The 17,148-nt window shown below is 30.8% G+C and overlaps 1 protein-coding gene across 2 annotated transcripts; it reads right to left on the minus strand.

Moving 5' to 3' along the window:
* Positions 1–6,024: 6,024 nt before the first annotated feature.
* LOC111395808 lies at positions 6,025–8,901 on the minus strand. Of its 2 annotated transcripts, none has more exons than XM_023021966.1 (4): positions 8,712–8,901; positions 7,113–7,985; positions 6,504–6,702; positions 6,025–6,435 (listed from the first exon to the last, which is right to left on the minus strand). In XM_023021966.1, the coding sequence occupies exons 2-4, from the start codon at positions 7,945–7,947 to the stop codon at positions 6,144–6,146; spliced, it is 1,326 nt and encodes a 441-aa protein (XP_022877734.1). In that variant the 5' UTR covers positions 7,948–7,985; positions 8,712–8,901; the 3' UTR covers positions 6,025–6,143. The 2 variants fall into 2 exon arrangements, with proteins under 2 accessions (XP_022877734.1, XP_022877735.1); XM_023021967.1 differs by having other exon boundaries at positions 7,113–7,977; positions 8,712–8,877.
* Between the last annotated feature and the right edge of the window lie 8,247 nt (positions 8,902–17,148).

Below are 17,148 nucleotides of genomic sequence, written 5' to 3' on the forward strand. Positions count from 1 at the left end.
GCCACCCACAGTTGTCCAATTGTCCAGCCTCTAACGGTGATCCACACAGAGAACAAAATTGTAGGATTAAGATATTTTTTCTTTTTGTGCTAGCAAGAATGAATTCTCTATAGGTTTTGAAAACCCTAGTCATATTTATATAAGCGCAAAAGGGCTTGGCCCGACCCGGTCCAATATTTAATTAACCAATTTAATTAAATTCGGTCCGTGAATTAATTAATCCAATTCATTAATTCAGACCTATAAATAAGCAACACAATTAATTTAATTTATCCAACACTTGTTAAATTAATTAATTGACAAATCACAATCTTCCAATTCTCCTTTTGTGTGCAACCCATCAGGTTCTCGATCACAATACCTAACGATGTAAAATATTATTTTGATTTAATCAAAATTGATAAAGTAAAACACCCTTTTAATTTATCTCCAATTCACACCCGTCGTTCCAAATTGACATCTAGCAATGTGTCAGGGCAATACACTGAAGGGAAATGTTATGTGGTATGACAAAATCAAACTCATTCGTTTACCGTGAAATTAAAATCCCTTCGTCAATATGATCCGATCAATTACAAGATATGAAAGTGTGTCAATCTTGATTATCGATCTTATCTTTCATTCCACTATTTAGTCAATAGAAGTCGAAAATTCCTTTTTGACTTATGAGTACACCTTGGACAAAAATTTCGTTATCGACTTAATTGAATGAAATGCATATCATAATTTTTTATTATCTAAGAGTGACGAATTCTCTATTGGTCATTCACAACTTTCATATGATTATTGATGTACCCGAACGATGTCGTATTAGAGGCCCTTGGCAGAGCAACATCCAACACCGTCAAAGCATGACTGTCATCATATAAGGTACTATGACGACCTCAAGTCAAATGATCAATCCCACTACCGAACGTTAGATATTAACCACTGACACTCAGATAGTTATCTATATGGAATCTCTAAACGGGTCTCCAATATTTTGTTCTATAACAAAATATCCACGTGTTCATTTAAGTGTCACCGCACTTTAACTTGTGAGATCAGCTACTTACTTCACAAGAAATGCCACACGTGATGGTCTATCCATAATAACGATATCCGTATCTCGTCATTACTTACGACCACGGATGATTTAAGATTCAATCATATATAATTTGTATTTTACAATCACAACTCCTTGTGATTAACAAATTACTAAGATTTGAATCTACGGACTCTATGATTTAATTCAATTAAATATTAATTAATTATATAATAGATTTGTCATAAATCGCATCAACTATATATTAAAAGGTGTTTATGTCTAAAGTTGAATGGACCTAGGGCATAACACTTACAAGAGCAAAGCCCAAATATCGAAGCTTGCTCCCTGAAACAGTTGTAGTTCAGAGGTTCAGTCTGAGGCTTGTTCGTAACCCACTTTTAAAAAAAATTAATAATAATAATAATAATAATAATAATAATAATAATAATATCGCAATCATTTTTCCGTATTAATGATTTTATTTAAAACAATAATCTAATGCTAACAATTCTTAAGTTTTAAGGTTTCCGCTATGTTAAAACTGCAAAATCAAATTGGCCAATTTTGAAAGTTTGGGTTCTTCCATTTGACATGGATTGGAGGTAACCAAACAAAATGCTGATCTCAAAGAATCAAAGTTCAATCATGTTATTTTCAACTTTCCTCCTACTGGAATCAACGGGTAGAAAGACATTAGGCAGACAGATCTTCTCGCAAAAAGGATTAATTCGTATGATTGTTTCTTTTGTACACATACAATTTGCTAAGTAAATTTTTACTGCAAAGTCAATGTTTAAGAAAGTGGAAACAATTATTATATGTATTTTATTGGGGAGGTATTGAATGGTACTTCCAGGGATATCAAGCCATTGACTACAAAATTATTTTACATTTCCCTACTATATAAAAAGGGGAATGTGAGGGCACTGTAAAAAGCAACAGTGTCTTGATCTATCTTTACTGTAGTATTTTTGTTTTTTTTTTTTTTCAATTGTAGGCCAAAAACGATACCGTTTGCTTGATATATATTTTATTTTATTGTACACTACCTTCAAATTTACTGCAACACACAATTTTCATTCCTCCCCCACTCCGATATAGATATATATAGTATGGATATAAGAAAAATATCACTTTTATATATATACAAAAAAAAAGATAGAGATAATATGCGACAGAATTTTTTTTACAACATATTACTTGTAAGTAAAAATTTGAAGAGAAAAGAATTAAAGAGAATTTTAAATTGAAAAAATTATAACGTAAAACTACACAGCAAAAAAAAAAAGTAATCTCTCCGTACACGGAGGGAAATAAAAAAATTTAGCTGAAACCTCCGTGCACGGAGGCAAATGTCTCCATACACAGAGACACTGCATGGAGACAAAGTTTATAATTTTATTTTTTTGTTATATATTGCAGCCACCATATTATGTTCTTTTTGGACGCATTGAGTTGAGCAACTGAAGTAAAACATCGTTGTAGGATGGATTTGATCGTTTGATTGTGTTTGATGTTGGTAAGTTTAAATTGTTTTCAATTTTAACAAAATAATATATATATATATATATATTTTATTTTTTTTTATTTTTTTTTTTAATTTTTGTAATTTTTTTATTTTGTATTTTTTTAAAATTATTTAAAAAAAAAATTCAAGTAGGGAGCAAAAACTACGCCCGTACATAGAGTGCATCAAATTTTTTTTTGGGCCTCCGTGCACGGACTCTTCGTTATATATATATATATATATATATATATATAACTTCTTATAAAAAGGGGAAGAAGGGTCTATTAATCCAATTTTACTATGCATGATGTCATTTTTTATTTTTCATTTTGTTTATGTCAAACAAATGTTCTTCCACACATCATGCCACTAGCATTAAAAAAATAATAATTATTATAGTAAATATAAACTGTCATGAGCAAAAAAAAAAAAAAACTCCTATCCGCACAATGCGGAGAGATGGCAAACCATGTGCGCAAAGTTTGCAAACTTTCTGTACAGTGAGAAGAAAAAAAATTACAAAATTTTTTTTTTTTTACAAATAACATAAAAAAATCATTTTTATCTTCAACAAAAAAACACATTTAAAAATTAGCAATTTCATAATCACTTTTTTTTTTTTATTCCCGAAAATATAATTATAAAAAAGAAAACAATATTGAATTACAAAAATCAATATCTGCCAAACACGGTATCTAAAGATAAAATATGCAAATACGGTATGTTATAAATACGGTATGATGCAAATAGGGTATACTATATATATGGTATGATACAAATACGATATATTGTAAATACGATATAATGCAAATACGGTATGCTGTAAATAGGGTGTGCTATATATACGGTATAATGTAAATACGGTATGCTATAAATACGGTGTGCTGCATATACGGTATGATGCAAATACAGTATGCTGCATATACGGTAAGCTGTAAATACGATACGTTGCGTATACGGTATGAATGAATCCGGTTTCATCCACTACAATAAACTTCAATACCGTATATGCTGTCTACCGTATTTGCATCTTACCATATATGCAGCCTACCGTATTTGCAGACAACTTACCATATAGTATATATAGCTTACCGTATATACCGATTTTTGCACTTACAAATACTAAGAGTGCAGAACACCATACATTCACTTATCAAATTGAATGTCAGAAAAAAATTTCAGATTTTTATTTTTTCAGCATAAGCATAAAATAAATATTAAAATATATAAAGGACAAAATATAAAATGCATATGAATATGCAAGTCGATTTATAAGTATGCAGTGGCACATATTATACATTTGAAATTTCTTATGTCGGTGCAAAATAACTCTGAAGTCATTCTAGAGCAAATTAAACCACTGCAATGTCTATACTAAAAATACAATTGTGCAAATTAATATGAATTAAATCTACATTACATGGGACTTGGATTTATTTATAACAAATGTTGGTGATTAGTCTAAAGACAATATGTGCAAATACGGTATGCTATAATACTATATGTTATAGTTAAGATATAATATACTATACGTATATGTTATAATACAATGTTTAGCATAATATAATGAGAAATTATTGCTGTACAATTTTTTTTTTTTATATTACAACAATATGCATATTACAACATATAGCTCACCGTATATGCCATAATACAATCTGTGCGATCATGCAGCGACTTTTTATTTTTTTTAAATTTAATCATGCAATCTAATATTTGTTTAGTTTGTTATTTTATTAGTTAAAAATATGCATTAAATCTAATAAAAAAATATAATTACAAGAATAAGTTTAATTTCAATATAATACAAAAAAATCTCAAATAAATAATCATTGCTAACAACAAAAGAATCTAAAAAATGAAGAAGACAAAAACGAAAAAAGTAAAATTTTTGAAAAAAAAAGAAAATGAAAGCATGATGCCAAAAAATTTGGCATTATTGTTTGAATGGGAAATGTTTTTTACAAATACACAAAAGGCATTTGCAGTCACTAGGTTAAAAGTATGAATTTATTGTGTTGTGAAATTTTTTTTTTAAATAATCGTAGTAAATCTTCTTATTACGATAATAAAATTACAATAATTTTGTTTTTTTTTTTACAAATAGCATAAAAAAAATCATTTTTATCTTCAACAAAAAACACGTTTAAAAATTAGCAATTTCATAATCACCTTTTTTTTTAATTCCCCAAAATAAAGTTTTAAAAAAGAAAACAATATTGAATTACAAAAATCAATATTTGTCAAATACGATATCTAAAGACAATATGTACAAATACGGTATGCTGTAAATACGGTGTGCTGCATATACGGTGTGCTGTAAATACGGTATGATGTAAATACGGTCTGATACAAATACAATATGCTGTAAATACGGTATGCTGCATATATGGTAAGCTGCAAATACGGATGCGTAAATACGGTATGTTGCATATATGATATGTAAAGTGCATATACGGTATGAATGAATCCGATTTTGTCCACTACAATAAATTTCAATACCTTATATGCTGTCTACCGTATTTGCAGCTTACCGTATATGTAGCCTACCGTATTTGTAGGCAACTTACCGTATATGCTACCTACCGTATTGCAGCTTATAGTATATACTGATTTTTGCAATTACAAATATCGAGAAGGCAGAACACCATACATTCACTTACCAAACCGAATGTCAGAAAAAAAGTTCAGATTTTTATTTTTTCAACATAATCATAAAATAAATATTAAAATATATGAAGGACAAAATATAAAACGCATATGAATATGTAAGTCGATTTATAATTTTATGCACAATCTTCAATTTTTCAATATTGAATTACACAATATTTAGAAATATAATTTTCACATTCAATTCAATCATATTAACACTATCAAAGAATACATGCAAAATAGTTTGTATAATATCGTATATTTCTTATTTAAGTATGAAATATACAAACATATTTTTTTAAATAACACAATACTGTTGCAATTGTAAAAATAATTTGAAATCATTTTCTTATATCATGTAAATATTTCTAGATATTACTTTAAAAACTTTTCAAAAAATTAAAATTTATACGCTAATAAAAATATAATAAATACAAAATTCGTGCAACACACGTGACAGCGACTAGTTCTACAAATTAAAAGGGACAAAGTATTTCCTCAAAAAAATAAAAAATGAACAGAGTGGAATTCATAAAATATTATATCATGTGGAAATATATTAGGAATATTTGTGATCGAAAAATATTTGGAATGTTTTAAAATTACCCATTGAAAGAGATAATCTACCAAACTTAATTTGATCTTGTAAGAATTTTGTCACTTTGTCAGAAGAAATGTAATAGATGCAGTGAAATAATTCAAGATGTTAACAAATGATTTGATTGAAAAATTGACCGTATTTATAACAGTTCAATGATTAAATGTCACGTGACATTGTCATATATATTATGGCATTGTGGCATGATTGATCATGTAAAATGGGTAAACATTCAAGACATTAGAAGAAGATCACACCAAATTCAAACGTTGTCACGTTGTTTAAACACTCACGAAATAGAAATAATATTTACATATCATTATCAATGTATTTAATTTTTCCTTTACCGTATCAAGTGACTAACTAAACATATGAACTTGTGCCCTTTCAAGACCAAACTTGTGGGTTTTGCTAGGGTAACAATTGAAATTATTGTCACCCCCAAATCCATACTTGGTGTTGTAACCTTTATAATCAAACAGATTGAATTCCACAGCCTCAATGAGCCTAAGCCTGAGGGAAGAAGCCACTGATTCTAACTTCCATTCTCCATGAAAACCATTGGTTTTGTGGGAAATGTGAATTTCACCATTTTCACCAATCATTTCTTTAGCATTCTTAAGAAACAAACTCACAAGTTTTCTGTGCTTTCTGTAGATAAACAGAAAACATGTCTTAAATAAAAGTCATTAACCGAAAGAATTATAAAACAAACCGACCTTAGTTGAGCCTCGCGAGATAAGTCATTGAAAAAACCAGCAAACGGAAAGTTGAAAATTATCCGATCAAATGTCATTCCTCCGAGCAAGTGATGACTTGCAACTTTTGTAGCGTCAATCCCATGCATGACAATGCACTCCCTACTCTCAAGCTTCCCGATGTTGGACATTGCACGCTTATAATTTTTCTTCAAAAAATCTGCAAATCCCACCAACATGTAACATAAATCTTGAAATATATATAAATAAATGCAAAAACACGAGGTTTGGACAAGATTTTCCACAATATATCAGTCAACTATTACATAAAAGTTTTCTCCTGGTGCATCCAAGATGGATTTCCATACTCTATGAATGACAATAATGCCATAAAAACACGAAGGTTGCCCAAGATTTTCAACAATAAATCAGTCATCTCTTTGTGCATGACACTTTTTTCATCATACTCGAGCAAATTTTTTATTTTTTATTATTTTTTTTCAAATGGGACAATCAAAAATATGTTTAACTAATCTAGTATCCTAAATATTCAGAAAGACAAACAAATTATCTTATACATGAATCCCACAATTAATAAATGGCGGCAGAGAATTTATGAAAATTTCTTACCAACAGAATCAAGAGAAGTTGCAATCATGTTGGAGGCAGAACCAAAAGCCACAGCCAAACTAGCAGAGAAAGAGAAGTCTCCTTCACCCACAAGCAGTATCCTGTGGTAACTGTTATAGTGCTTTATCCATTTCCCTTCTGCCACCAAACAATTTATCACCTTCTCTTCCTCAACTTCCTCTCCGGAGTCACTCGGTTCAAGCTGATTTTTCTCGTTCTCAATAAAAACAGCAGAATCCACTACGTCAAATGCGTTTTTGTGGGCAAGAGAGCAATTAAAGGTAGGTACATCAATTATCCCATTCAGCTGTTTGATATAGTTTGAATCTTCGTCCTCAAAGGACTCTGTCCGGATTGCAGAAGAAACTGACGGATTTTGCAACCATGCAGCATTTGCACACACTTCATTTTCTGAGTTTGAGTAATCCTTCTGCAACACTAAATCTGGAGGAGGGGATTCAATTTCTATGTCTGCGTGATTCCTCTGCCACTCCAAATCTGAAGGGGGGACATACGTGGCGCCTGGGCTCGAGTCCGAAGATGAATCTGAACTAGGAGAAGAAATCTCTTGAATTGCCGAAAACCCATGATATCTGGTTGATACTACTGGATTTACAACAGGAAGTATAGGTTCTGGCTTTCTTGGCTTTGAAAATAAACGGATGTTGGAGATCCTCCGCAGTAGATTCTTGAAAATAATACACAATGATGCACGAAAAGAACCTCCATTACTGGGCTTCTGGTAATGATCAAGTATAGGGTTCAGTTCCCCTGAACTTTCTTCATCTTCTCTACCACTGCCCCAGGATCTGAAGATACTTTGCAGAACTCCCATTTTCTTGATCTTCAAATCTTTTCATGTGAACTGCGTTTTTAAATATCGATCAAAAAACTGTGGTTTATGATGGAGTTTATGTCACTGTAATTAATTTTTAAAAATCAAATAGCTAAATGTGTGATGCTAACCATCACTAGTACTAAGCATCAACCTAGATGACAATTATCTGATATTAAATGATATATTTATTCAAAAGAAAAGTCATATAATTCATATAGTTAATAAACCACTGGAGTGCAACCACCTGAATTGGTGCTGAATCACTACTTTTGCTACATAACATTATTTCGAAGATATTATTTTTTTTAAGTTAAAAAATTACCGACTTTGTGAATATAGTAAGAGCACATTGACAAGATTTTTAAAAATTAAAAGCTACTTTTAAAATTTTAAAAATTATTTTTGAACATGGATAATATTCTAGAAGTGCTTTTGAGGGAGCTGATCAGTATAGTTTTTTCAGGAAGATCTACAAAAATTAGAAATAAAAATAAAAGTATGCTAAACAGATAAGTATAATCACTTATAGGTAAATTCTTTAAATCAATTAACCAGAAGATGCAAAGAGAAAAGTATCAAAATCTGAAGTCACAAAGATCGATCAAGTAATCAGTATTTGTCCTTCTATTAGTCCTAAACCCGCACATAATTGATCAAAATGCATTTTTACATGAAATAATCAGTCATTAATTCAACTCAGTACAGTCTGAAAAAGCATTCTACATCAAAAGATCATATGAGGCAGGCTAGAACACAATTACCATGTTAATTAGATCACAACAAAACGATAGTCACCGTCTGATCATCGATCGTCGCTTGAAATCAGCCGCTGGATTTGCCCTCTGGAAGGTGAGTAGAATCGGGGAATGGGAGGACGACGAAGACTTAACGAGAAAGATAGATAGAAACTACTTTAGAATATGAACTATCAGTACTTTCCTAGGCTATAAAGAAAATCAAATCGCTGTTCCTGCCTTTGTTAGTTGGCACAGAATAAAGTATAAACATTGTCATTCTGTACAGTCTTGGGCGAATAAGTTGTACTGCCATACATGTATTTACAAGTAAATTTACATTTTTACAGAAAATTGTTCCACAAAATTCTGCCAGAAATCTCACATATATAGGACTCATATTGTGATAAAAAATGCCAAAAAATCCCCCCACCCACTTGCCATGTATGCTCTGTATGGCTTCTGGGTGTACAATTTATGTACACACAGCAAGCTCCTATTTACTATCAAATACATAAAAAGTACTAGTGGCGTCAAATGTTGATTGGAGGAAAATTGTCAAAATGATTATGCACAACTTGGCTGACAACAAATGTGTTGAAAAAATCCTGACCTTTGATTTTAAAAACAATTTTTTAAATAAATGGATGTGATGTTTGCTGACTCATGTATTGTAAACCAAATTGTAAAATATATTGTACAAGTAGCTTGAAAAACTACATTAAAAATTAATTATGGACATGTCAAATTTAAAGATGGACGTTGATAAAAGAGATAAGACAGTTTTAAAAAAAAAAACTAGTTATTTATCTTTGTAGTGCTGAAATTATGCGAAACCATCTTAATTGATCATCGAGTGAGGCTTATTGTGAGTAAACCTAGTTACTGCATGTGCATCCGTATGTAATAATTTCTTCATGTATGTAATTGTTTAATTCTATTGCATGATTATATGTTATAATTCAATGTGTTTGATATATACATTTGCTTAAACTTGAGAACAATTTGATTATTTTGTGTAATTGTTTGCATGCATAGTGTGTTGGAATGCATTAACAGTGAGTGTGTTGTATATCTATTGATAAGGTGGAGTATGGATGCCGAGGGATACATTGATGGTTTGTACCGGAGATGTAGAGTATGACATTTGGATCACGAGTGGAGATGTGATCAAATGTTAGAATCCTTTATTTGTAAAGATCATGATCAAATGAAGTGTGTGAGAGAGATGCTTCTTTTACTTCTATTAGGCGGAGACTCATAATCCATTTGGGTTGGAAGAAGTGATGTGATAATAGAGGATTATCCTAAGGACTTAGGATATATTGTGATTTATTAGTTAGATATGAGTTAAGTGATCTATCTAGTGAGTATGATGGGCGATAAAAGAAGATATGTGTTTTCGAGGTGTACGCAACATGGAATGGAGTAGAATAAGTGTGGTGAGATTTTTTTGTGGAGTCATTTATGCATTTGTTGCATATGTATTGGTCGTTGTTCATTAACTTGATGTTAATCTGTTATTCTATGTAAATGTATTTTTGATAAAATCTGTGAGTTATCTTATGTTATATTTTCATTGTATGATTATTTGTTTATTGTGATTATCTGTTTCTACTTAAATATTATATATATATATATAGTGACCTTAGCTCCAGTGAGTGCATAGCGTAGGTATGACACGTACTTTGGATCCGAAACATGAGGTAAGGTTTGTGATTCCAATTTTATTGATTATCTTGATTATGCAAGTACAAACTGTGTGTCATGATTGCTTGCAGGTTTATTGGGCACAAGGTAGAGATTTGTCGAGTTTTGATACCCAGTAAATCTTGGACGATGATGTTAGACTGTTTGGACTAAGTTTCATAGGTCTCGGCCAATGAATAAAATTATTATCAACACATCAATCAATTGGCTTAACTCGAAAAACAACTCGAGAGTCGTTGGAAGCAACTTAATTAAGTTAATGTTGCTTATGACCCAATTATTTCTTGATTGGCTCTCTTTTATGTTTCGGCCCCTTTACCATTTGCCGGTTCGTGAGCCCACTATTATTGCCCACTTAAAGGATACCCTAAATCTATATATGGCCTCATTGTCGAAAGAAGCTGTGTGTGTAAGTTGGCAATAAGAAAAGAGGAAGTCATCCTTCTGTGATTTTCTCTCTCTTTAAGTTAGAAATCGAAACTTGTCTTCCTTTCTTCTTGGTTATATATTGCAGCCACCATATTATGTTCTTTTTGGACGCATTGAGTTGAGCAACTGAAGTAAAACATCGTTGTAGGATGGATTCGATCGTTTGATATTGGTAAGTTTAAATTAAGCCATGAATCCATCAATTGAAAATCAATTCCACTACACTTGTAATAGAAAATCATAGTCATAGAAAAGCAATCATCACTGGATTTCTCTTATTTGCTAAGCCTGTATTTTTACATCTTCAAAATGGAGCAAAGGCTTTCCATTTCCAACTTAAAATATAAGCTCAGTGGCGAAGCTAGAATTTTCAGGTAGTAGTGGTTGGTGGTTTTTTTTAGGGTAGGGGGTTGAAGACTGAACTAAACAACTAAATCAAGGGCTAAGGGCCTAAGGCTCTCAGGTCTGTCCCGATTTCTACGAATTGGTCTAAGTTGCCTAATTACTTTCAATTTTTGGAAAGTTCATTATTCTGCATCCTGCCTATTTCTCTGCTTTGGCTTTACATCTGTAGCAGTTCCAATAATCCAATTCAAATAAACCAGCCAAAAAGGCATGACTAGATATGTCAAAGTACCAAGAAAAAATTTTCCAAATAATTTTCCGGCATCACATTCAATAATTCTGTATTCCATTTTTCTGCTGAAATTTAATTTATAAGAAGCTGACTGTGAACTACAAATGGTTGCATAGAGATTAGCTCTAACAATAAACTCCAAGACAAAGACAGCCACAAGGAAAAATAAAAGAAAAATTATTCTAAAAAGATTGAATACTTCCATTAATTTGACATGGATCGGAGGTGAACAAATAAAACTTAAACAACATGCTGTCTCAAAGAATCAAAGTTCAATCGTGTTATTTTTAACTTTCATTAGGCTAGATTCAACAGGGAGAAATACACTCCCATGTTGTTAGGCAAACATATCATCTTGTAAAAAAGGAATAATTCAAACGTTAGTGTTATCGAGCCCATTCGTGTCCACACAAGCTAATTTCAACATGTTTGGACGGATTACTAGTCAACGACGTTTCGAATTTAAGCAGGGGAGAAACTTTATAATGCGAGACAAAGATGTTCAAGCTCCGACAACATATATAAATAGGATTGTATGGTAATGAACAATCAAGAACACATAAACTCAAGGTTAAACATCTAGTTCAAGAAATAGAGAATAACAAAGCAAAGAGAAGCAATAACTCTAGTCTTCAATGTGTAATACTGCATTAACCTTCAAATGATACAAGGAAAGGGTATTTATAGTGTCACATATGAAATGGTGTCCATTGGATGAGGAGGCACGCGATGCTTTATCTCTTTAATCGAAACATCATATCCTATGCATCAATTTAACCTCACTAGCTTGTGGCACATTTAGCCCTTGTTTGAGCCCCATTTTCCCATCAAAATGTAGTCTTGAACAATGATTTGACGACATTTTAACCACACATTCTTCAATAAAATAATATTACATACAAACCCAAATTTTTTTTTTTTTTTTTAACTATACATTTTCCATCATAACACTATTACAAAATGCATTTAAATAAATAGGTCTCGAACAACCCCTTAATGCTCTTAAAAGAGGCAGTCATCCTATAACTTATGCTGACAAGAATTTGATATATTACTCATCACAGGGATCACATCAATCATTCGAATAACATTCTATCATTTAAAGAACTTCAAAGGAAGTGGAGGAATATCGTATTGTGTCAAAAACCTAACCATTGCAAGAAAAAATTTGCCACTACAACAACACGTCGCATATGAAAAAAGTCCACGCATAACATGAAAAATCATATATGGATTTTGGGATCTATTGTTAAGCCTTGATACCGAGACCCCCGCCCCCAAGGAGCTTGTATGGTATCCCACGTGGAATGACATCTCATAAGAAGCTAGGCAAGGCTCCTATCCGATGTGGCTGTTCGGAATTTTCTTAATCCTACGCAGCGAAATTAAAAACATATTTCAATTTCCATCAAGGATCTCTTTGTATTTAAATAGAAATTGTACATCTTTCTAAATCTGTAAACTTCTTTGCTTTTCCCTTGTTCCAGCGATCATGATTTGCCACCCACAGTTGTCCAATTGTCCAGCCTCTAACGGTGATCCACACAGAGAACAAAATTGTAGGATTAAGATATTTTTTCTTCTTGTGCTAGCAAGAATGAATTCTCTATAGGTTTTGAAAACCCTAGTCATATTTATATAAGCGCAAAAGGGCTTGGCCCGACCCGGTCCAATATTTAATTAACCAATTTAATTAAATTCGGTCCGTGAATTAATTAATCCAATTCATTAATTCAGACCTATAAATAAGCAACACAATTAATTTAATTTATCCAACACTTGTTAAATTAATTAATTGACAAATCACAATCTTCCAATTCTCCTTTTGTGTGCAACCCATCAGGTTCTCGATCACAATACCTAACGATGTAAAATATTATTTTGATTTAATCAAAATTGATAAAGTAAAACACCCTTTTAATTTATCTCCAATTCACACCAGTCGTTCCAAATTGACATCTAGCAATATGTCAGGGCAATACACGTGAAGGGAAATGTCATGTGGTATGACAAAACCAATCTCATTTATTTACCGTGAAATTAAAATCCATTCGTCAATATGATCCGATCAATTACAAGATATGAAAGTGTATCAATCTTGATTATCGATTTTATATTTCATTCCACTATTAAGTCAATAGAAGTCGAAAATTCCTTTTGGACTTATGAGTACACCTTCGACAAAAATTTCGTTATCGACTTAATTGAATGAAATGCATATCATAATCTTTTATTATCTAAGAGTGATGAATTCTCTATTGGTCATTCACAACCTTCATATGATTCTTGACGTACCCGAACGATGTCGTATTAGCGGCCCTTGGCAAAGCAACATCCAATACTGTCAAAGCATGACTGTCATCATATAAGGTACTATGACAACCTCTGGTCAAATGATCAATCCCACTACCGAACGTTAGATATTAACCAATGACACTCAGATAGTTATCCATATAGAATCTCTCAACGGGTCTCCAATATTTTGTTCTATAACAAAACATCCACGTGTTCATTTAAGTGTCACCACACTTTAACTTGTGAGATCAGCTACTTACTTCACAAGAAATGCCACACGTGATGGTCTATCCGTATCTCGTCATTACTTACGACCACGGATGATTTAAGATTCAATCATATATAATTTGTATCTTACAATTACAACTCCTTGTGATTAACAAATTACTAAGATTTGAATCTACGGACTCTATGATTTAATTCAATTAAATATTAATTAATTATATAATAGATCTGCCATAAATCGCATAAATTATATATATTAAAAGGTGTTTATGTCTAAAGTTGATTGGACCTATGGCATAACATTTCAAAGCCCAAATATCGAAGCTTGCTCCCTGAAATAGTTGTAGTTCAGAGGTTCAGTCTGAGGCTTGTTCGTGACCCACTTTTAAAAAAAAAAAATTAATAATAATAATAATAATAATAATAATAATAATATAGCAATCATTTTTCCGTATTAATGATTTTATTTAAAACAATAATCTAATGCTAACAATTCTTAAGTTTTAAGGTTTCCACAATGTTACAACTGCAAAATCAAATTGGCCAATTTTGAGAGTTTGGGTTCTTCCATTTGGCATGGATTGGAGGTAACCAAACAAAATGCTGATCTCAAAGAATCAAAGTTCAATCATGTTATTTTCAACTTTCCTCCTGCTGGAATCGACGGGTAGAAAGACATTAGGCAAATAGATCTTCTTGCAAAAAGGATTAATTCGTATGATTGTTTCTTTCGTACACATACAATTTGCCAAGTAAATTTTTACTGCAAAGTCAATGTTTAAGAAAGTGGAAACAATTATTATATGTATTTTATTGGGGAGGTGTTGAATGGGACTTCCAGGGATATCAAGCCATTGACTACAAAATTATTTTACATTTCTCTACTATATAAAAAGGGGAATGTGACGGCATTGTAAAAAGCAACAGTATCTTGATGTATCTTTACTGTTGTATTTTTGTTTTTTTTTTTCAATTGTGGGCCAAAAACGACGCCGTTTTCTTGATATATATTTTATTTTATTGTACACTACCTCCAAATTTACTGCAACACACAATTTTCATTCCTCCCCCACTCCGATATAGATATATATAGTATGGATATAAGAAAAATATCACTTTTATATACATATAAAAAATAGATAGAAATAATATACGATAGAATTTTTTTTTACAACATATTACTTGTAAGTAAAAAATTTGAAGAGAAAAGAATTAAAGAGAAATTTAAATTAAAAAAAATTATAACGTAAAACTACACAGTAAAAAAAAGTAACCTCTCCGTACACGGAGGGAAAAAAAATTTAGCTGAATCCTCCGTGCACGTAGGCAAATGTCACCATGCACAGAGATACTGCATGGAGACAAAGTTTATAATTTTTTTTTTAAGTAATTGTTCTTTTTATCAATTTATTTAAATTTCTTTTTTATTTTTTTCTATTTTAAATAAAACTTAATTTTTCAATTTTAACAAAATAATATATATATATATATATATATATATATATATATTTATTTATTTATTTATTTATTTATTTATTTATATTTAAATTTTTGTAATTTTTTTATTTTGTATTTTTTTAAAATTATTTAAAAATAATATTTTTTCAAGTGAGGAGCAAAAACTATGCCCGTACATAGAGTTCATCAAATTTTTTTTTTGGGTCTCCGTGCACGGACTCTTCGTTATATATATATATATATAAATTTTTGTAATTTTTTTATTTTGTATTTTTTTAAAATTATTTAAAAATAATATTTTTTCAAGTGAGGAGCAAAAACTACGCCCGTACATAGAGTTCATCAAAATTTTTTTTGGGCCTCCGTGCACGGACTCTTCGTTTTATATACATATATATATATAAAACTTCTTATAAAAAGGGGAAGGAGGGTCTATTAATCCAATTTTATGCATGATGTCATTTTTTATTTTTCATTTTGTTTATGTCAAACAAATGTTCTTCCACACATCATGCCACTAGCATTAAAAAAATAATAATAATTATAGTAGATATAAACTGCCATAAGCAAAAAAAAAAAAATCCTGTCCGTACAATGCGGAGAGATGGCAAACCATATGCGTAGAGTTGGCAAATTCTCTGCACAGTGATAAGAAAAAAAATTACAATTTTTTTTTTTTTTTACAAATAACATAAAAAATCATTTTTATCTTCAACAAAAAACACATTTAAAAATTAGCAATTTTATAATCACTTTTTTTTATTCCTAAAATACAATTATAAAAAAGAAAACAATATTGAATTACAAAAATCAATATCTGCCAAATACGGTATCTAAAGACAATATGTGCAAATAAAGTATGTTATAAATACAGTATACTATATATATGGTATGATACAAATACGATATGTTGTAAATACGATATAATGCAAATATGGTATGCTGTAAATACGGTGTGCTGTATATACGGTATAATGCAAATATAGTATAATGTAAATACGGTATGATGCAAATACAGTATGCTATAAATACGGTGTGCTGCATATACGGTATAATGTAAATACAGTATGCTGCATATACGGTAAGCAGTAAATACGATATGCGTAAATACAATACGTTGCGTATATGGTATGAATGAATCCGGTTTCGTCCACTACAATAAATTTCAATACCGTATATGCTGTCTACCGTATTTGCATCTTACCATATATGCAGCCTACCGTATTTGTAGACAACTTACGATATAGTATGTACAGCTTACCGTATATACCTATTTTTGCACTTACAAATACCGAGAGTGCAGAACACCATACATTCACTTATCAAACTGAATGTCAGAAAAAAATTTCAGATTTTTATTTTTTCAGCATAAGAATAAAATAAATATTAAAATATATAAAAGACAAAATATAAAACGCATATGAATATGCAAGTCGATTTATAAGTATGCAGTGGCACATATTATACATTTGAAATTTCTTATGTCGGTGCAAAAAAAATTTGAAGTCATTCTAGAGCAAATTAAACCACTGCAATGTCTATACTAGAAATACAATTATGCAAATTAATATGAATTAAATCTACATTACATGGAACTTGGATTTATTTATAACAAATGTTAGTGATTAGTCTAAAGACAATATGTGCAAATACGGTATGCTATAATACTATATGTTATAGTTAAGATATAACATATTCTACATATATGTT

This window comes from Olea europaea, chromosome 6 (genome assembly GCF_002742605.1).
Source record: "Olea europaea var. sylvestris chromosome 6, O_europaea_v1, whole genome shotgun sequence".
Classification (NCBI taxonomy): domain Eukaryota; kingdom Viridiplantae; phylum Streptophyta; class Magnoliopsida; order Lamiales; family Oleaceae; genus Olea; species Olea europaea.